We start from the raw sequence: 22,223 nt of genomic DNA on the forward strand, positions 1-22,223 counted from the left end.
TACCCCAGAGTTGGATTAAATATGTGGGGTTGGGAGGAGGGAGCAGGAAAGAGGAAGGTATTTTTGAAAAATGTTCAGAAATGATTTCATAGAAAGAAATAAAAATCTACTTTTTATAATGCTACGTTAATACTGTAGCCCCCTAAAGTTCTAAAGAGAATTTCTGAGAGCATCACTGGATTTTTCAATCTTTGATACTAATCTCTTAATATATGCCCAATAGATAGAACAAAACACAGCAGAATCCAAACCTAGTCAATGATTGGAGTAGAATAAATGGGGGGAAAAAAAAACCAACTAGAAATGGCCATTCTGAGAAGCAAGAAATCACCTACCTGGCTCTGGGACTCCAGTTTAATCTCTTCAGGAGCGGGTTTGGTCATCGGGGTTGGGTTTGTGTTGCAAGGATCCATCTGATCTTTCTTTTCCACTTTCACCTTTACATCATCCAGGCTAAGGTTTGGAGTTGATCTTAAATCTTTCTCATCTTTGTCTAAAAGGTAGCGCAGGAGCTGATGGTCTTTTGATTCTTTTTTTTTTGAAGTATCCAGTTCTAGTTTTATATTGGAGTTTCCTTGGGCCTGTCCAGTTACTGACACAGAAGTAGATGCACTGTCCTTTTTATCGGGCTCCACGGACAAAGTGGTGATATCTGAGGGACTTCCCTCTTGTAAGAGTCGGTGCAGAATTTTGTGCCGCTCTGTCAGCGAGCTATGAGAGGAGGGGCAAGTACCTCCTGAAGAGTTAGCAGAGGCAGAGCTGGAAGTGCCCGTGCAAGACAGTACTTCTTTGCAGCTTGTGTCTATATCAGCATGCCGTAACTGCTGTTCTGCAGTTGTTGTCAAAAGCTGCACTAGTTTGTGACTGGTTTGAGAGTATTTACTGTCTCCATCTGAGAGTCTGTCATTGTTATGCAGAAGCCCTGAATCCAGGGGTTTGCTATCACTAGCACTGTTGTCAGACTGTATCATTTCATTTAAAATGGATGCAATCTCTTTGTTATCTTTGGACTCAGCTTTTGCTGGTTGTATATTTAATCTACTAGGTGAATTCTGTGAGCTCATCTGCCTGAGGACTGGAGAACTGGCAGAGAAGCCAACAGAGTTATTGGGTCCTTCATTCATGCCCTGTAAAGATGTTACAGGGATGTTTGAATAAGATCGATTACTATTATTACAGGCACTACTTGTCATGCCAACTGGGGAGTTTAATGTTGGAATATTTGGAGGAAATGAATTGTTTGGCATCCTGGCCCTTGTTGCCAAGCCAGAAGTAACCTGTCTCCTTGGAGACATGAACTGTGCTAGGGAAATTCCTGTACCTTCCATAGGAGAATTATTGAGGTTTAAAGAGGGGTTACTGCTCTGGGAACTGGCCTGTCCCTGGTTTAAGGCAACATTGGCTACAATCTGATTTCCAGGTGAGCATCCAAAACTCCCTTGGTTGTTGCTAGAATTACTATGACTACTGCTGCTATGAAGGTCTGAGCTCTGATGGCGGTTTACTCTTGTGGATACCATGCTGCTGTTGGATGGTGCCAATGTGGATGAACGGGCCACACCATGAGCTGGAGAGATACTAGGATTGACTGAGGGGTTTACTCGGGGAATTGACATTCCAGAATTAGTGTCATCTTGAGGAGAAAGCCCACTGTGTTCCCTAGGGGGAAAAAGACATTATTATTCAAACACCTTGTTTCTATTTATAAGACAAAACTATTAAACTCATTAATGTTACAAGCTAACACTATCAAGTAAAGAGCTTCTGTATCACCTTAAATTAATGAAAAACAGTGGCACTGTGAAATAATCAGCACCCCTTCCTAGGAAAGAGTGCTTGTAGACCCTTAAATTGGAAAATGATCTCAGTTACATGAAAAATAAATTATTCTTGGCATTGGAAAAAATTTAAGAGATGTACATTTAAAATTTTTCTAACCTTAATACAAATAATTAACATTATGGTAACACTTGTGGTTGAAATGAAACTTCCCACACCTTTATTTATAAAGCACTTATTCATGATATTCCTGTTACAGCTTTTAAGTATTTCAACTCCAAAGAGGAAGACTGGGTAAGGAAAATACTGTGTCACTGATGTAAAAATTAAAAAGGGTGACATGCAGACATAGCAGATGTTTTGAAAGAGAAATCACAATATGAAAAAAAGAACTGCTAATTCCACTCACAAGAATAATTTCAACTAAAACTAGAAAAACAAAAACAAAAACCCAGAATGCTGAATTCAGGTTTTTACTGAGTTCTTTACTCAAGTTCACTATTATGACAACAGATTTGTGACTGGCATTACCATGTTCCAATAAGCAAAAACATCAAATGAGAAAAAGATGAAGTGAGGGGAAATGTCTTTTTTTTAATGTTACATTTTAAGCAGTTGTAAATGTAGGATTTTGAATAACTCTTAGGATAAAAGAATAGTTTTGCCATATTGAAAGATATTTTGAGAGGGAATAAATTAGTGGCAATAACATTAAAAAAATCTCCTCAAGTTGATAGTTTAATATCATTAAAAGTTAAATAGTTGTAGTTTCTGTGAGAAACTGTCAATTGAACTCAAGCGCCATAAAGTTAAAATAGCAGTGTTAACAAACTCTAAAATCTCTTCTAAGATTGTAAATTCGTATATGGAAAGTTGAACATTTTTAGGCACCTTTTTATTTGAACCCCCTAAAACATACTTTCAGTCTCACATTTTCTATGTGCCTTTATGAACAAGAAAGCTATCTGGCAACAAAACTTTAAAACCCAACACGGATAAATTGATTATATACCCATCATACTAGTTTTATGCCTAACTTAGAATTTCTGTTTTCTAGCTACCAAAAGTATAAAAATTTTCTTTAAGAAGAGATATGTGAACTGACTTATTTCATATGTAGCTCTCCAAATAAGTAGTACCTGTCGATGATATGAATTCCCATGATGAAAGGCTGCATGTCTGGACTTTGAGGGTAGCAAAGTTTACACTTGGTGTGGGCGCTAAGCATTGTCCCATCATTCAATATGAATCTATAGGATGGGCTGGAGGCAGTGCCACGAGTCATCACTGTTTCAAACAAAAGAGAAACCTAGTTAAAATCCTGATACTTGAACGTTGGGCAAAGGAAAATTACCAGGCCTTGTTTCTACCTAGGACTTCGTTTTAAATGTTTTCCCAATTGCTGCCCACTCAAAATCAAAAGAAAGTTCAGACAAAGCAGAAATCAGAGGAGAGAAATGAATCCATCTGAAATATACCACTAATTTACTCCTACTTCAATGGGTCCCTCCTCATATAAATTAGTTTTATGAAGAAACCTCAAATCAGGAAAAAATTAACCTTAATTGCTCACTACAATGGGACAGAATTCACTGTCTCTACTAAAAATACCAGGAAGTACTTTTCTCCCCTTCACTTTCTGTGTCATCTTTAACAAGTTATGTTGTGTTTTGTTTTTTTACTAGCTGATCTTTAAATAACAGCTCTATTGGGATATAATTCACAAACTATAAAAACTCACCCTTAAGTTTTGATTGGTTTGCAGCATTTCTTAACTAATAATCAAATTTAATTTTTCACTAAAAAATTTGAATTATTAAGGTCCCATTTAACAAATTATTAAATGCATATATATGTACTATTTTTTAATGTTTGAATTTTTGAAGTTTAGTAACAAGCAAATTAAGATAAAGCCAATGATTACTAACATAAGGAAGAAAACTAGATTAAAGCAGTCAAGTCACTTTACTTATTTTTAAAATCACTTTATAAATAACATCATTTATTTCTGTCTTAAACCTCTACTAATAGCAGACAAAATTCTAATTGCAGAGATAAATGCTTATTAAATATGTAAAAGCTATTCCAAACTACTAATAAAATGTTACTGATGTTTTAGTAATACAATGGAATTCTGTTTTAAGAGCAATTGGTTAGATTCAGCTATACCAAGGTAAAAAGTCATATCCACTGAAACACAAGAATTACTACCACAAATGGTTATTACAGTTTAACCAGTAATAAATATTAGTACTATATTTCAAGAACATTTCAGGAGGGGCTTCAATTATATTTTAAATGACATGTGAAAGAGACTTAAAATGATCAATTAACAAATAATTTTTGAAGCTACATATTACTTTAAGAAAAAATATGCTCTATTTTATTGTCTGGGTATGCAAATTAACTGAAGAAGGCAGAGTCTATAGTAAATCTATACCATAACAAATCTGCCAAAGTACTAAAACTAGGATATAAACTTAATTGAAATGATTGAGACTTATTATGTTCAGGGGCTGGGGTTGTGGCTCAGAGGTAGAGTGTTTGACTAGCATGTGTGAGCCCTGGGTTCGATTCTCAGCACCACATATAAACAAACAAATAAATAAAATTTATTTTCTATTGAATCAACCACATTCCTTACCCATCTGGCAATTTCAGCTAAAGCACTGGTACATTTACCAAATATAAGAATGAAGAAATTTACTGTCTAATAAAATAATAAATGATGAAAAAGAGTTTTTAAGGGAGACTTATAATTTCTGTGGAAGGATTTAAGTAAATGTTGTAGAAAATCCTAAAATCATATTAACAATCCCAACTATAAAGTGGAATTTTAAAATAAACTGAAAAAGCTAAAGATAAATAAAGGGCCAGAAAAGACATACAATGTGTTTTATGTTATTTTACTTATACCATTTTATCCATTTCCTTATCTTGTTTATTTCTCTTCAATAGGTCCATCTGCTGGAAAATACTCACTGCCTAGTCTACAGAGCCGCACTGTTTTTTTACAGTAGCCATCAGCCACATATGGCTACTTAAAATGAAATAAAATTGAAATTCAGTTCCTTAGTCACACTAGGCACATTTTAAGTGGTCTAGAGCCACAATCGACTACTGACTATCATACTGGATAGCACAGCACTAAATAATCTGACTTTCAAATGCATTTTCAACCTTACCTCTCATTACTTCTTAAACATTTTTCCCATATCCCTTTTATGCATTTATTTTTCTTCATTAGCTACAATAAGCATAAGGTTTGGTACTATGTCCCATACTTGTTTACTACTCTCCATTGAATCTTGCACTATGCTTTGCTACAAAATCATCCAGTAAGTGCTAATTGATCTTTGATTTGAATCTCATCTAATTAAGCTAATGCTGATGTGTGATCAGCTCCCATAATTTTTTTAAGTATTGGGATTTGAACCTAGGGCCTCATACATACAAGGCAAGTACTCTTAACACTAAGCTATGTTATCAGCCCTCCCTTTTTTCCCTTTTAATTTCTCATTTAATTTTGAAATAGGGTGTTGATAAATTTCTCAGGGGCCTTGAACTTGCAATTCTCCCATCTTGGCCTCTTAAATAGCACAACTTTTCTTTAAAGGACATATTTTCAATCTTAGTTCTCAAATATGTTTTTACTCTTATAGGAATCTGACTTAATTTTGTAATGGAAATTAATGAAAAGAAATTTCTTTATTGACAAGCCCTATAAAATGATTCTCAGGTCAAACTGAGAATTTTAAGATATATAATGTGGATTACAGAAACATCAATAGTCTTCTAGTTATGCTGTCTAAACTTGTAGAACTATATCTAAACTTGTAAAATTTTTGAAATTTGAGGCACTCAATTAATGCAAGAAAATTATCATACTACTTTAAGAGAAATTACCATTATTTTAAGAGAAAATATGCTCTATTTTAATGTTGGGTATCCAAATTAACTGAAGAAAGCAGAATCTACAGTAAATCTATACCATAACAAATCTGCCAAAGTACTAAAACTAGGATGTGAACTTAATTGAAATGATTAAGACTTATTATAAACAGCATGCTACAGGGACACTGCTACATCGATGTTCATAGCAGTTCAATTCACAATAGCAAGACTGTGGAAGCAACCTAGATGCCCTTCAATAGACGAATGGATAAAAAAAAAGTGGCATTTGGCATTTATACACAATGGAGTATTACTCTGCATTAAAAAATGACAAAATTATAGAATTTGGAGGGAAATGGATGGCATTAGAGCAGATTATGCTAAGTGAAGCTAGCCAATCCCTAAAAAACAAATGCCAAATGTCCTCTTTGATATAAGGAGAGTAACTAAGAACAGAGTAGGGAAGAAGAGCATGAGAAAATGACTAATATTAAACAGGGATGAGAGGTGGGAGGGACAGGGAGAGAGAAGGGAAATTGCTTGGAAATGGAAGGAGACCCTCAGGGTTATACAAAATTATATACAAGAGGAAGTGAGGGGAAAGGGAAAAAATAATACAAGGGGGTGAAATGCATTACAGTAGAGGGGGTAGAGAGAGAAGAGTGGAGGGGAGGGGAGGGGAGGGGGGATAGTAGAGGATAGGAAAGGCAGCAGAATACAACAGACACTAGTATGGCAATATGTAAATCAGTGGAAGTGTAACTGATGTGACTCTGCAATCTGTATACGGGGTAAAAATGGGAGTTCATAACCCACTTGAATCAAAGTGTGAAATATGATATATCAAGAACTATGTAATGTTTTGAACAACCAATAAAAAAATTTAAAAAAAAAAAGACTTATTATGTTCAAGATTTTTAGTTAGATTCTTTTTTTTTCTTTCAGTGTTGAACCCAAGACCTCACACAGGTGAAGTTAGGTTATTCATTTTTGATTATATTGTGAGGAATAAGACAGCATATTACAATCTATAAAGTCAGAGCTGGAAATGAGAAAAAAGTTACATTTAATTTTTTTTCTTTTTTTTTTTTTTTTGTTCTGCTAGGGATTGAACCCAAGGTCTGGAACATGCTAGGCAAGCACTCTATTCACTAAGCCATATTTACAGCTCTTAAAATGCCAATTAATTAGAACCCAATAAGTTTTTTCAGTTAACTAAAATTCTGGTGCTTAATTTTTCAGATGAAGAGGTAGTAAACAGCAAGGCAGCACAGATCAACTAAAAGAATAAGCCAAGGACTTAGATTTAGGCCTGATTTCTCACTGTGTCATTTGTAGATTTAGGATTTAGTGCAATTTAACATTAGTCAATTTCAGTTTATCATTACTTAAATGGAGCCAGCAAGCTTGTGGGATAATATCTAAGCATGGAGTCTAGTACATAGCAGGTTTTGAATATATCCTGAATCTAAAGCCCAAATAAACAACAAATAAGCAGCTTATGAAGTACAAATGTCATACACACATTTAGTAATCCCTAAACCCCATTTATACCAATAGCTTCAATTATGTATAACCATCACCAACACTTTGTATTGAGAGATGAGTAAGGTACCCACAGCTATTTATGGACTCGGTTGGACAAACGTTTACTCTGCACACCAAATTTCCCTTTTAAATGGGTTTTAATGTTTATTTTGATTACAGGCCTTGTCCTCACTTCTAATATAGTATTTCCAGCTACACAGCTAGTAGCATTTTGATCTCTGACTTTTTTGCTCATTTCTAAAACTTTTTGGAACATTTACTACACAGGGATATAACTGAATGGGTATTACTAATACCCTAAAAACCCTCCAAAAATCTTTATTGGGAAAACTACATGTTTTTCTTTCCCAGAAAAGACTCAACCGATCTACACAGCCAAAGAAACATTAAATTTTCCTTGGTAATGCCAGCTATAGAAGTAGAGCTATTTGGAATTTTGATCCCTCCTAATTTGGTGATGAGGTAACCTCAAAATAAGCATTTCTCATCAATGTTCAAAAATGGGTGGTATAAAATGTATGGCAGGGTACAAAATATATGATGGGATACAAAATGTGTGGCAGGATACTACAGGTCAATGTTGGTATCAGTTTGTGTTTCTTTTTGGTATTTCCCTAGACATATACAGAAAAGAATGCAATTTCTAAAAAATGTTGTCAGTTAAAGAAAAATAATTGCTCCCGGAAGTTCTAAGATTGCCAATGAATAAACTCTATTCAGTGTATCAAAATTTCTATGGGAGGAAAGTAAACAAATATTCTAAATATTTTCAATGAAGTTTGACATAGAAAGATTTTCAGTTCACTCTGCCATGTATACCCTGGGTTTAACTACATTAAAAGGACATTTTGATTAATCATTAATATGGGTACCTATGCTTATAGCAATATTTTCAAACTTCTTGATGCAATAAACACTTTCCCAAGTCTAGGTGTGATATCTTTTAAAAAACAAAAATACCTTCATTTGTAATTATAAAGTTAAGGTAATAGAAAGATGAACAAAGAACAAGTAAAGTCATTTGTAACCCCATCACTCAGAGATAACCACTATTAACATTTTGTTAATCTTCTAGAACAGGGTATATAGAAAAATATACAAGAAAAGGATCATACTCTATATTTCTTAGCCCACTTTTTCATATGTCATGAACACTTTGAAGACATGAAATGATGCTCTATTACATCACTATAAGTAGGTAAACAAAACTTTCATAAAACTAGTTTGTAGATTATATAGCCCATCATATAGCCCATATTTCCCATGACCAGCACTCTCCAAAACTGCAGATAGATGTGCTACAGGACAAAAAGTATTCTGTGGAAAATAAGTCTTAGTAACAAAGTTTATTTAGTAGTGTGGGGGCAGGGCCAAATACCTTGGGAAGCATTCTAACCCAGACCCTCTTTTAAAGCAATGGTTCTGAACTGAACAGAACTTCGGAACTTTTTCCAAATTAACTCCAATTGCATGAAACTCCTCCTAGTTTTAAACAGTTCTTCAAGCAATCCTAATACCCACTTCCCCAGTCTCAGTGGAGAACCATATGTGTAATCTAGTTCATGTAAAGTGCTCCCAAATATTCTTTAAAAAATTTTTATTTCATTTATTGATTTTTATGTGGTGCTGAGGATCAAACCCAGTGCCTCACCTGTATGAGGCAAGCGCTCTGCCACTGAGCCCCAGCCCCAGCATCCAAGTATTCTTACATGACTATAATGCATTTCCAAATTTGACTGAGGAAAATAGTAAATGGCCTTTAAAACCACTTTTTGAGTTGTCTCTGCCAAAAGAAGCTGAAAAACTAAGCTAAGAACTAAAATTTTTAATGCATATTAGGATTTTACACCAGTTGCTGCTTTCAAAGAGTAAGTTAATGGGGCAAGAAAATGATGACAGATGGAGGACAAATATTTCTTGCCTAAATATCAATCACTATAAAGTTTTATGTGAAATCAAGGATATAGTGTCATAATTTGTTTCACTCTTTTCCCAATTTATTTATTTATTTAAATTGACAGATGATCTTGTTTATCTATTCTGTATGATGCTTTGAATACATATTCATTGTGGATAATTAAATCTAGCTAATTAACCTGATATGGTTATCATTTTTGTGATGAGAAGGTCTAACATCTATTCTCCCAGTATTCCTTAAGAATACACTATCATTAATTATAGTCACTATAGTATGAAATAGATGTCTTAAACGTCTTCTTTCTATCTAACTATAATCCTTAATCAACATCACCTCAATAACTCCTTTTGCCTCTGTCAAACACCCAGCCTTTGGTAACTACCATTCTACTCTCTATTTCTTGGAGATAAACTATTTTAGATTTCACAAATGAGTGAGATCATGTGGTATTTGTCTTTCTGAGCCTCAATTATAGTACTTAACGATCTCCAGGTTGATTCATGTTGTCACAAATGACAGTATTTCCTTCTTTTTTATGGCTGAACAATATTCCATTGTGAATATATATTGCATTTTCTTCATTTCCATTCATTCATTTGTTAAACGCCTGAGATTGTTTCCATATCTTGGCTATTATACTGAATATTACTGTAATAAACATGGGAATGCAGATGTCTCTTCAACATACTGACTCAATTTCCTTTGAATGCACACCCAGGGGTGGGATTCCTGGGTCATCTGTTAGTTCTATTTTTAATTTTTTAAGAAACTGTCATACTGTTTTTCCATAACAGCTTTAACTAATTTACATTCTGATTGAAAGCATGCAAGGGTTCTCTTTTTCCCACATTCTCATCATCACTTGTTATCTTTCATTCTTTTTTTTTGGATACCAGAAATTGAACCCAGGGATATTCAACTGCTGAGCCACATTCCCAATCCTTTTCTTCTTTTGAGACAGGGTTTTGCTAAGTTGCTTAGGGCCTCACTAAGTTGTTGAAGTTGGCTTTGAACTTGCAATCCTCCTGCCTCAGCCTCCTGAGTAGCTGCAATTATAAGCGTGTGTGCCACCATGCCCAGCTTCTTTTGTCTTTTTGATAACAAACACTGTAACAGGAGTATGTCTCATTCATTTCACATTGTCCCTAAGTGAAGGAGGCAGAAAGAAAGCTGAAATGCAAATTATACCTCTCTCCATTCTTAAGGAATCAATGGTTATTAAACTTAAGTATTATACTTGAGGCTGGCTAAGATAACTGAGCCTTCATCTGAGATTTTAATTCAACAGGTCAATATACTTAATGGGTGATTCTCACGTAAGTGTTCCAGGGACCACATTTCTCCGACCAGTCTGCATAGTGCTGATCATAAAATATCAGAAAAGGATGTGCTCCATCCATGAAAGCTGTTTGGCAAAATATCCAGAATCTCCAAAGTACTACAATCAGAATCATGTAAACTGGATATCTTAACTCTAAGGCAACACAAGTCATTTCTAAAAATGAATTTAGAATTCATTTTCTAATTTAGAATTCATTGTCTAAAAAAGTTGATGGAGAAGACATAAAGAAACAACTACAGGGGAAGTGGTATTGGATTGTTTATATTCTTTACATTTGCCTCTAAATTGTTTCAATTCATATGTTAATGAGAGATTAGGTCCTTTAATCAATCTGTTTTATAGAGAATTCTAATGGTTTAGAAATATGTATCTTATAGTATGGCTCAATTTTATCTATGGGGAGCCCAGTCATTTGGGCAATGAAATAATAATCTGGACTTCTTGTAGGAAATTTATATAAATTATAGGCAAATAAAATTAAGTCTTTTAAGTAAAGCCTCAGATGGCCTAATTTAAAGCAAAAGTCAAAGAGACCAACACAGTACATCAGCGTGTTAGGCAGTGAGTGAAGACTATGTAAAAGTCAAATGCCACTCTGGGTAGAGGATATCACAAAGTTTGCACCTGGTGGATGGTTTTAGTTACTTATTATAATGGTTTCCAAACCTGGCTACACTCTGGGATTGCCTAGAGAACTTTAACAAAGTACAGATTCTTGGATCTACTTGGTGAAATACAACCTTGTGGGGTAGCATGAGCTTAGAAAGGCCCACTGGAGGCCAATGATCAGTAGGAAGAAGTAACCAGGACTGTGAAATTTATATAGATGGCTCCAAGAAAAAAAAAATCAAGCTACTTCCATATTTTATTAGGAAGCAATTGACCTAAAATGTAATGAATGGAAAAATCATCTGTAAACTGAGCAAATCTAATGCTATGAGGGAAGTGTTAAAATTAAAAGGATAACAACAAGGAAAAAAATTTTAAATTTTTCTTCAGGAAAGCCACATACTCTAATTTATTCTGTAATCTTGAATTAGATAGCCATAGAAAGAGGCTAAATCAAGGTTACAGAATAAATTATATTGGAAAAGGAATATTAATTAGGCTGCTAAAATTACACAGCATTATTTTAGAAGTACATCAAAATCCCTTAATTCTGAATCTCTGTGAACTTTCTGACCTTAATTCTCAAATAATTTCCCTACCTATCTTATAGTACTATTTAATTCCTTCAGGATAAGGAATATGCTTTTTTTACATTCCCAAGAATTTACTAAGACAGTAGCTATTCAAGAGGTAGTAATTTTATAGGACATAGTTTTTGACTTGGAACTTCAACCTTCGTCAGGAGATACAGGTGCTTCAACAGTCATGAAGTTAACATGCACAGTACTGATCTCCATATCCAAAAGCTCTCTGGCATGCTTCTCTCCTGGGAATGATGTTTAAGAGCCAGAAAAAAATATCACTTCCTTTCTGAATTCATCCTTGATTCTCCAAGTCAGAATTAATTTTTTCTTTGGTTATACTGCTATTATATGTCACACTGATTTTTAGAGCTGTCATATATTTTCCTAATACATTCTGAGTTGCTTAAAGGTAAAACCCTGATTCTTAGTCACCACTGTATCCCTGGTGCCTTATCACACAATGTTCTATGCATGTTAGGAATTTGATATATGTCTGCTGAATGAATGAACAAATGAATGAGTGAGTGACCACCACATGACATCCTGTTCTTTAGAATGTGCATCCTGAAATTTCAGGATCCACTCATGAGTTACTTTGCTTACCCATTTCTTCCTTTCCTACAACTGATTGTTACAGAAACTATAATTTGGAGAAAATACTTATCAAGCCATAAGTTCTACACAAACTATTCAATATTAATAAAGAGCAAGATTACTGAAAATAATTGAGAGAAAACTTTACCTTCTTGAAACAGTTGTCTGGCATAAGATGGCTCTCTGCCCTGAGGTTGGAAAAAAGCATAAATGCATTTTCTCACTAAATCTTCCCAGCCAGTTCTGCCAGCAGCTCTCAGAGAACTAGTATCGATAGAGATGATTTTACCTATGTAAAGAATAAAAGTTTACATTTCTGATAGCCTCTTAATACAAATCTTTCATATTTCAAAACTAAAAAATGCATCTAAGGAATATACTCTCTCTCCAATGCTTGACAGACAAAAGCTTTAAAATCACTATTAATTTTTATTACATATGGTAATGTAATATATTAGGGACTTGATGAAGAATTGCTTTGGTTTTAAAGCATGTTATACACTAGTATAGCACAACCTAAAATTCAGTTCCAGCTGAACATTGCAGCTATATCATAATGACCTGAAGTTGCTGAGACTAATGCAGTTCAAACTTCTCTGGCTTGCTCTTCGATTTGGCCTTTTATATGCTGATTTGGGAAAGAGAGGCAGTGATGAGAAGAATACTAGAAAGTAAGCAAGTTTTTCCCTTTCTAGGTAGAAAGGGCTATAGGCAACACTGATCTAAACAAAGACCGAGGCAACAGAAGTCAAATTAGAAAAAGAAAATAAGTGAAAACATTAAGATGTGCTAGGCATTATACACACAGAGCATACTGTTTTATAAAAGCCAGTGGTAATCTGCTGTTGTTGCCATATGTGATCAAATTTTCCATGTGGTTATGAGAGAATTTATTAGTTATTCGTCAGTCAGGGGCCAATTAATCTAGTTTGTGATTCTTCAGATCTGTTTTATCATATATTTTATACAATCTTATATTCACACAAAATAACATAGGTTAAATATATTTAAATTAGAAATTATATTACATAACCTAGTATGTAAACCTACCATCCAACTTCAGAACTTGACATTACTAATATCACTCTATTATGCGCACATTCTGCCTTTGTCCCATTCCCCTCTGTCTTTATTTCTCTTATGAATAGGCATCTAAAGTGATCCCAGTTTTTTTGCCATTTCAATCAATGTTGCTATGAACATCTTTCACATGTACCATGGTACATATATGTGAGAATTTCTCTAGGGTAGGACTAGAACTGGATTGCAGGTTTTTCAAATGTTCTTTATAACACTAACTTAAAACTACTTTTCAGAAACCTGTACCTACCAGCAATGTTTCAGAGTTATTGTTGGGGCTGGGAAGTAGCTCAGTGGCAGAGCATGTGCTTAGCATGTATAAAGTTCCGAGTTTAATCTCCATCACCAAAAAATTTACTGCTAACCTAACATCCTTTCCATGACTTGGTATTGCCAGGTACCTTTATTTTTCAAATTAGTAGGTGAAAAATGGTATCTCATTGTGACCTAAATTTGAATTTCCTCAATTACTAATGATGTTGAGTATTTTTCATCTTTATTCACCATTAATATTTTCTCTGTGAATGTCGGATTGTGTTTTACCCATCTTCCTTTTCCCCATATAATCAACTCAGATCTATTACACTATGTGTGCCTTCCCAATTAACTAATTCCTTTTTTTTTAAAAAATTTTTTTTAGTTGTTGACAGATTTTTATTTTATTCATTTATTTATATGCAGTGCCAAGAGTCAAACCCAATGCCTCACACATGCAAGGCAAGTGCTCTACCACTGAGCCACAACCCCAGTCCCTTAACTAATTCCTTTTTAAAAAAATACATTTAGTTATAGATGGACACAATATCTTTATATTTTATTTATTTATATGAAGGTGCTGAAGATAAAACCCAGTGCCTCACATCTGCTAGGCAAGTGCTCTACTGCTGAGCCACAACCCCAGACCTGTGTCTATGTTTTTATGTCAATGTTGGCCCAGAAGACAGGAAGAGAGACTGGAATTGTGGGACTACAGTGGAAGAAGTGATTAAGTTGTCAGTAATGGTACTAAATGATGGGGTAATGCAATGACTACTTCAGAGGAGAATCATGAATAGCTTGATTTAGAATACTTCTGCTTGTCAGAGGAAAACTTAACCAATAACCACCAACCAACCAAATGGAAAACAACAATAAAAAAACCACTCTTCAACATTTTCTGGTAGGAGGCTTTTTTCTTTTTCTTTTTAAGGGACATGGATTACCCCATGCAGAGTTAAAAGCACATTACTAAAATTTAAGAAAGTAATTATTGAATAATTATTTTAGTTTGTTATTATTTTGGCAAAGTCAATTCTATGATAAAATGTTAGTTTTACACTTTAGGTATATTTTATATTCCTCTGGTATCTTTGTACAAGTGTGTACAGCACAATGATGACTCTTTCAATAGTAGAAGGCAATATAATATAAAAGAAGAATTCTATATTCAGGGTAAAGATTTCTAATTCCAGTAATCAGTTATCATTTCTTCATTCATAAAATGAATAAGCTAGATTCTGTAGTCTTTGAGGTTCCCTCTGGATCAAAATTATTTATGGCCTAGAGGTTAATATTTTTATTTAAAATGATCACTGTTAATTTTATATATTTATGCATACTGTCAGGTATAGCTGAAACTTTAATTTTTGGTCCTTAGAAACAAAACTATCAGTATTATTAACATTGTTCCCATGGGAAAAGACATTCTTTAAAATGATCCAATTTAGGATTTAATTAATTAGAAATGTAATATGAGGAAAAGCTAAAGTAGACTGCTCCTAAATTATCTTCTGAAATTTCAGGCCTCTCTCATTTCTCGCATTTATTCTGCAGTCTGACAGTCACCCTTTCCAACGAGTTTTCATTCTGCTATCTCATAAAGCCCTTATTTGGTTTCTTTTTATATTAACCAGATATTGACACAAAAGACCAGCTTTTGATTTTCAGTGAACTCATTTTTTCTTCATATAAAATATTTCTGGTTTTACTACGGGCTCATTTATTTTTCCAGTGCTATTCACTGGTAAAAAATGGAAAGCAACATGAATCATGGTAGACTCAAAAAGGGAATGAAGGAAAGTGTGATAATTATTAACTACTATCTTCAGGTGCTGTCTCTCCAAGCTCATAAACATTCTCCTTACCATTTTCTATTAACTGTGCTAATTTATCCATACCCACTCTTTAGGAAAAGCAGTTGGAGCTGGGCATGGTGGTACATGCCTGTAATTTCAGCAACACAGGAAGCTGAGGTGGAAGAATTGCAAGTCAGAGGTCAGCCTTGGCAACTTATAAGACCCTGACTCAAATAAAAATTAAAAAGGGCTAGGGTGTTGCTCACTGGTAAAGCACCACTAAGTTCAGTCCCCAGCATCACGCACACACAAGCAAAGCAGCTGGGAGCTTATTTTTCAAAAACTAAAACCAAGCATATAACACAAGAATATTAGATTTTAGGAACTAAAATATTTATTAAACATAAAGATCATGTAAATAATGACATAAGTAAAAAAATTCACTTAATTAAAACTGAATTTCAACAAAGAATAAAATTAAATAGAAGTGTTTTTTTTTAAAATCACATTTTATTTAGTCAAAAGACAACTGATTATCTTTTTTTTTTTTTTAGCTAAAATCTATGTCATTTATTTAGTCAAAATACTACAGGGAAACAGTCACATCAATGTTTATAGCAGCACAATTCACAATAGCTAGACTGTGGAACCAACCAAGATGCCCTTCAATGGATGAATGGATAAAAAAAACGTGGCATATATACACAATGGAATATTACTCATCACTAAAAAATAATAAGATCATGGCATTTGCAGGGAAATGGATGGCATTAGAGCAGATTATGCTAAGTGAAGTTAGCCAATCCCTAAAAAACAAATGCCAAATGTCTTCTCTGATATAAGGGGGGTGACTCAAAATGGGGTAGGGAGGAAGAGCATGAGAAGAAGATTATCACTAAATAAGGAAGAGAGGTGGGAGCGAAAGGGAGGGAGAAGGGAATTGCACGGAAGATGGAAGGAGACTCTCATTGTTATACAGAATACATGTATGATGAAGTGAGGAAAAAGAAAAAAAAGGAGTGTGTCACATTTGATTGGGTAGAGAGAAGTGATGGGAGGGGAGGGGAGGGGGGAAAGGAAGGACAGCAAAATAAAACAGACATTATTATTGCTGTGGGTATATACGTGACTGCATGACCAATGTGATTCTGCTACCTGTACATTCAGAAAAATGAGAAATTATACCCCATCTGATTCAAATGTATGATATGTCAAGATCATTGTAGTGTCATGTGTAACTAATTAAAACAAATTTAAAAAAGAGCAAAAAAAATCACATTTTACTCAAATGTATATCTCCCATTATTTACCTATATATTAAAATTAGGTGAGTAATAGAGATTTAACTCTGATTGATGTAAAAGCGTGAACACCTGATGTGTTAGGATGAAGATAAAATTAATCAATTTAGGACAAATGTATAGGAATTACAAAGAACAATAGCAATTTTTAAATTTTTTTTTAGTTGTAGTTGGACACAATACCTTTATTCTATTTATTTTTATGTGGTGCTGAGGATCAAACTCAGCATCTCGCACATGCTAGGCGAGCACTCTACCACTGAGCCACAACCCCAGCCCCCAACAATAGAAATTTCTCACTGAAAAACAAATTAAAGTCAGACTTTAAAAAGAAGGGCTTAGGGGCTGGGGATGTGGCTCAAGTGGTAGCATGCTCACATGGCGTGTGCATGGCGCTGGGTTCGATCCTCAGCACCACATACAAATAAAGATGTTGTGTCTGCCGAAAACTAACTAACTAACTAAATATATATATATAAAAAAAGAAGGGCTTATTTTCAGGGACTCTCCTCATTACCCACTTTGCATCTCTGTTGCCCTTCTGTTAGTTCTTCCAACACACCTCTCTACTTTATTTGTCTTAGGGCATTTTCAGTTGTTTCCTCAATGAGGAGTACTCAATCTGCACTAAGACCCTTCCTCAATGTCCCCTTCCAACACCCACACTTGGACAGCTGGCATTACTTTATACTTTGGGACCCAAGGGCTCAATATCAGCTTGAGCTTCAGACAGGCTTTTTAGAGCCGCTGATTTTAAAGCAGATCCTCCTTACACCACCTCCCACACTTATCATCATAAAACATACCACAATATATAATTACATCATTGATTTTTGCTCAACCGTATACACCATGAGCAATCATACATAGTGACAGCTACTCAGAACTCAATCAGTATGTGCCAAATAAATTTAAAGAAAAAAGAGAAATGGTATATACATTTAAGCATAATATTAAAACCACTATATGCATACCCCTTTGTAAATATATTTATGAATATCTACATATATTTATGTATCTACCGTTTCAAAATTTCTTTAAACATTTTTCCATAATTGTAAAAAAATTATAACCAAATATGGGCATATGAATAGTTAAATAAATACTGTTCTCTCCAGCACCCTGTTTTATGACAATGATGATAGCATCTAAAATGCACAATATCAAGAAGACTATTCAAAATATTTTCTGTATAAGACACAGAAAGCAAAGGCTGAATATCACAGAACAGGAGGATATAACATTTTGAATATAATCAGTTTTAAGGGCAGAATCATATGATGAATACCTCTGGAACATTCTGAACTTTATAGTAAGTACCTGTAGTATCTTGCTTTGTCATAAACGATTCTACACCCGTAATAGCTGGAGGTCGAGGTAATCTCCGTGCAATACAAATCAAACATGACTGGAAATCTGTCCAAAAAAAGGAGAAATTGAGGAAAGAAGGTAGAGACAATGGTTTATAACTATCTGATGTTAAAGATTTTTATAAAAACAATATATATTACAAGATTTGACATAATATTTGTAATCTCTTTGGTCTAAGAGTATACTAAAGTTTCTAGCAACCAGAAACTGGCAGCTCTCGTTAGAAGAAAGTTAAAATAAAATATTCCTTCCCATGGAATGCTCTTACATAAAGTAGAAACAAATACATCTCATGTATTTGGATGATAACAATTGGAAGTACTAATTTTGGTTAGATTTAAGCAGCACCACGTTTTGTTTTTTGGTGCTGAGGATTAAATCCAAGGCTTTTGCACATGCTAAGCAGTTGCTCTACCCCTGAGCTACATCCTGAGCTCTTAACACTTTGTGTTTTAAAGTATACTTTTTTAGTCACTTTCCTGAACCCATCAGTACTTTAGGGTTACAAAAAACTATTCTGATAACCACCATGAAGATAATTATTACATGTGAAAACAACCTTTACTTCTAGAGAAGTATTATTTTTCTGACAGATAACTGTTTTTAGGATACACAATTTTTTTTTAAGTCCCATTCTTAAATTTTGGCTCCCTTTCTTGGTCCTTACTCCAGTTCCAATTTGTGGTACCTAAACTTAGCTCAGTCTAAGTGTACATGAAAGAGTTATCCACTGTCACATATTTAAGTCCACGCCAATACCATGTTCATATTAGAGCTTCAGCAACATTTTCATCTAATCACAAGCCTTCTACTTATAAATTATCTTTCATAGCCTGAAAAATATCTATTCTATGCTTTAATGTTCCCTACATTCTAAACTTGAAACTTTCTAAAAATCTGAGCTGTTTAATAGCTGTGGTACATTTCCAACTGACAACAGTTAGTTACAGCTCTTATTTCTTGAGAGTAAGTTGGTTTAAATTATTTGACATTTTAGTGCATCACCTTATAGCTGAGAGTTTGGAGGCATGTTAAAGGGGTGATTCTAGATGTTAGTAATTTTTTTAAATATTAAGAAATACATAGCAGCTGGGCATGGCGGCACATGTCTAAAATTCTAGCAGCTCAGGAGGCTGAGGCAGTTCAAAGCCAGTGTCAGCAACTTAGTGATGCCCTAAGCAACTTATTAAGACCCTGTTTCTAAATAAAATACTTTAAAGGGTGTGGGGATGTGGCTTAGTGGTTAAGCACTCCCTGGTACCAAAAAAAAAAAAAAAAAGAAAGAAATGAAATAAATAGCAAGTTGAATTACTGCATTAGATAATACAGTATACAAAAATAATATCTGAAGAAGGCAGTTAATAATTAATTCCTTTCCTGTCCTTTCAAGTCACAGAAAAACCAAACATTTTAAAATCACTCTATTCTTTACCTTCTCCATCTTCTTGAATCGATTTTGGCTGTGACACAGTGAAACACTGCATTACTTCATACCGTTGGCAGGCTTCTTGGTTCTCAGTACCTGGCTCATCTGGAGGGTGAATTAGCATCCTGCAGTTAAAAGTATGGCTATTTCGGCGTGTTGCCTCTTGAGGCCAAGGAACTCCATTTACTGGGGAAGGAAAATTGATATATGTGCTTGTGAAAAAAGTACAAACTCCAAAGATACAAAAGATATACTTCAAGGCATTTGGTCAATTAGATAACTAATAAAAGACAGATCACTTCAGATCTAACAATATCCTAAGGCAAGAGGGTACTTATCTTCCTCGGGAAACCTAAATATCTACCAGTTAAAAATCATAACATTTCCCAAGAAAATATATAGGATCTCCCTCCCTCAAATACTCTAATATATTAAGACAAATTCAAAATTATTATTTTGCTCAGAATGTTATAGCAGATTATTTTTTTAGTTGTAGATGGACACAATACCTTTTTATTTAATTAATTTATTTTTTATTGGTGCTGAGGATCAAACCCAGGGTTTCGTATGTGTTAGGCAAGTGCTCTACCACTGAGCTACAACCCCAGCCCGCATGTTGGTTTCTTAAAACCATTTTGTTTATATTTTATTAATTTTACTAGCACAGTTCATATGCTACAATGCCTTGCCTTCAGTAGATAATAAATTATACAAAAAAGAAAGATTGGGGCTGGGGATGTGGCTCAAGCGGTAGCGCACGTGCGGGGTGCTGGGTTGGATCCTCAGCACCACATAAAAAATAAAAAAATAAAGATGTTATGTCCACCAAAAACTAAAAAATAAAAAAAATTACTAAAAAAAAAGTCATGGTATCTGATTCAGTATAAAAAAATTGAAGTCAGTTATAGAAAAAGGGCCTGTGCATTTCAAGTAGGAATCACTGTGTGAATGGCCATGATTTCCAGTCACAATGTCATAGTCAAACCAAGGAGGTCATGAGGTGGTGGAAGGGCTTATATGGATGCTTTCTCATCATCCCTGCCTGTTTTCTTACCTTACACTCTCCATTGACCCACTTTCTTTTTTCCATCTCATCACTCTACAACTATTAGAGGAAAGCATTGAAACAAACCTATACTGGAGTAAAGAATCTTGGGTTCTGCTAGCTGTGAGGTTTGGGTTAATTAATCTTTGATTTCCAGTTGCTTCATCTTTAAAAATAAAGGCATCCATCACATTATGTCTCATTTATACTGTAAAATTCAATAATAAAACACCTAAGACCATTTGATACTATAAGTCAAATATTAAACCAGTTTTTTAAAATAGAAACTATCATTTCAGGTCCCCAATTACTATAAACACATACTACCTCTTTTTAAAAAGAAATAAAGTTTCTATTCCATTGAGGAAACAATGGTAAAAAAATAAAGAACTATGGATGCCATTTTACATGCATGTCTGATTTACTTGTATAGGATTTCTGGCCAGGTCCTTTTTTCTCCCACTTCTGAAGAACATATAGTGAAATATGGGATAAAATTAATGTAAAACTAACATAGTGATTTTTTTTAGAGCACTCATGCAACTGAATAAACTCTTTCAAGTTCTCTAATTCTTAGGAATTAGTGATAAAAAGCAATTTTAAGTTTTTAACACTGGTTTGAATAACATTTACCCATATCTATTTAGTCACAAGGGGAAGTTTCAACTTACTAATGATATCTGAAAAGAAAGCTACTTGCTAAATGTTGCTAGAAGAAATTAAGTTAAACATCAAATTCCATTTAGTTGAGGTAAAAAGAAAGAGGGTAGAGTAAAAATAAAGGGTGGAAAGGAGGCTCAGAGTAAGGGGAACATAAGGATCCAAGAGAATAACAGATGGTATCAGAGAGGAGAATGTACTTCCTTAATCTCATAACCTATTACATTATAAAAAAAGCATAAGACTTTTTGAAAGGTTTTAAAAATGTTGAGAAATGATCACAACTAAAGTAATGTTGTTAACAATTTATATGTCAACTGTTATGGTTTGGATGTGAGGTGTCCCCCAAAAGCTCATGTGTGAGACAATGCAAGAAGGTTTAGAGGAGAAATGATTGGGTACTAAGAGTCTTAACCCAATCAGTGAATTAATCCCCTGATTGGGGATAAATGAATGGTAACTTAAGTGGTAGGGTGTGGCTGGAGGAGGTGGGAATTGGAAATGTGGTTTTGGACTATATATTTGTATTGGAAGAGTGGAGTCTCTCTCTGCTTACTAATCATCATGCCAACTGCTTCCCTCTGCCACACTCTTCTGCCATGATGTTCTGTCTCACCGTGGAGCTGGCCTTCTATGGACTAAGACCTCTGAAACCATGAGCCCCTAAATAAACAACTCCTCCTCTATGATTGGTCTGGTTGGGTCACAGCAGTGAAAAAGTGAAACATCAACTATCATATCTTCTTTTTTTAATTTCTAATTTTGGTACTGGGAATTTAACCCAGGAGTACTTTACTACTGAGCTACATACCCAGCCCTTTTTATTTTATTTTTTGATACAGGGTCTCACTAAGTTACTTAGGCTCTCACTAAGTTGTTGAGGCTGGCCTTAAACTTGCAATATTCCTACCTCAGCTTCCCAAATTGCTGGGATTATAGTTGTGCACCGCTGAGCCTGGCTCATATCTTCTTAAAGCAATAATAATAATAATAATTATCAAGATCACTTCCAAACATA

General features: G+C 34.4%; 1 protein-coding gene across 7 annotated transcripts in view; it reads right to left on the reverse strand.

The window, feature by feature from the left end:
* NCOA1 (nuclear receptor coactivator 1) overlaps positions 1-22,223 on the reverse strand; it is a 257,026-nt gene that overhangs the window by 57,521 nt on the left and 177,282 nt on the right. For all 7 annotated transcript variants that reach the window (XM_081265103.1, XM_081265100.1, XM_081265097.1 and 4 more), the window contains 5 exons: positions 19,507-19,686; positions 18,024-18,119; positions 12,417-12,557; positions 2,919-3,066; positions 336-1,659 (listed from right to left, as the gene is read on the reverse strand). In XM_081265103.1, the coding sequence (XP_081121229.1) occupies positions 336-1,659; positions 2,919-3,066; positions 12,417-12,557; positions 18,024-18,119; positions 19,507-19,686 (1,889 nt within the window). The remainder of the gene's footprint in view (positions 1-335; positions 1,660-2,918; positions 3,067-12,416; positions 12,558-18,023; positions 18,120-19,506; positions 19,687-22,223) is intronic.

The sequence above is a fragment of the Spermophilus citellus genome (assembly GCF_964194105.1).
Source record: "Spermophilus citellus genome assembly, chromosome: 13".
NCBI lineage: Eukaryota > Metazoa > Chordata > Mammalia > Rodentia > Sciuridae > Spermophilus > Spermophilus citellus.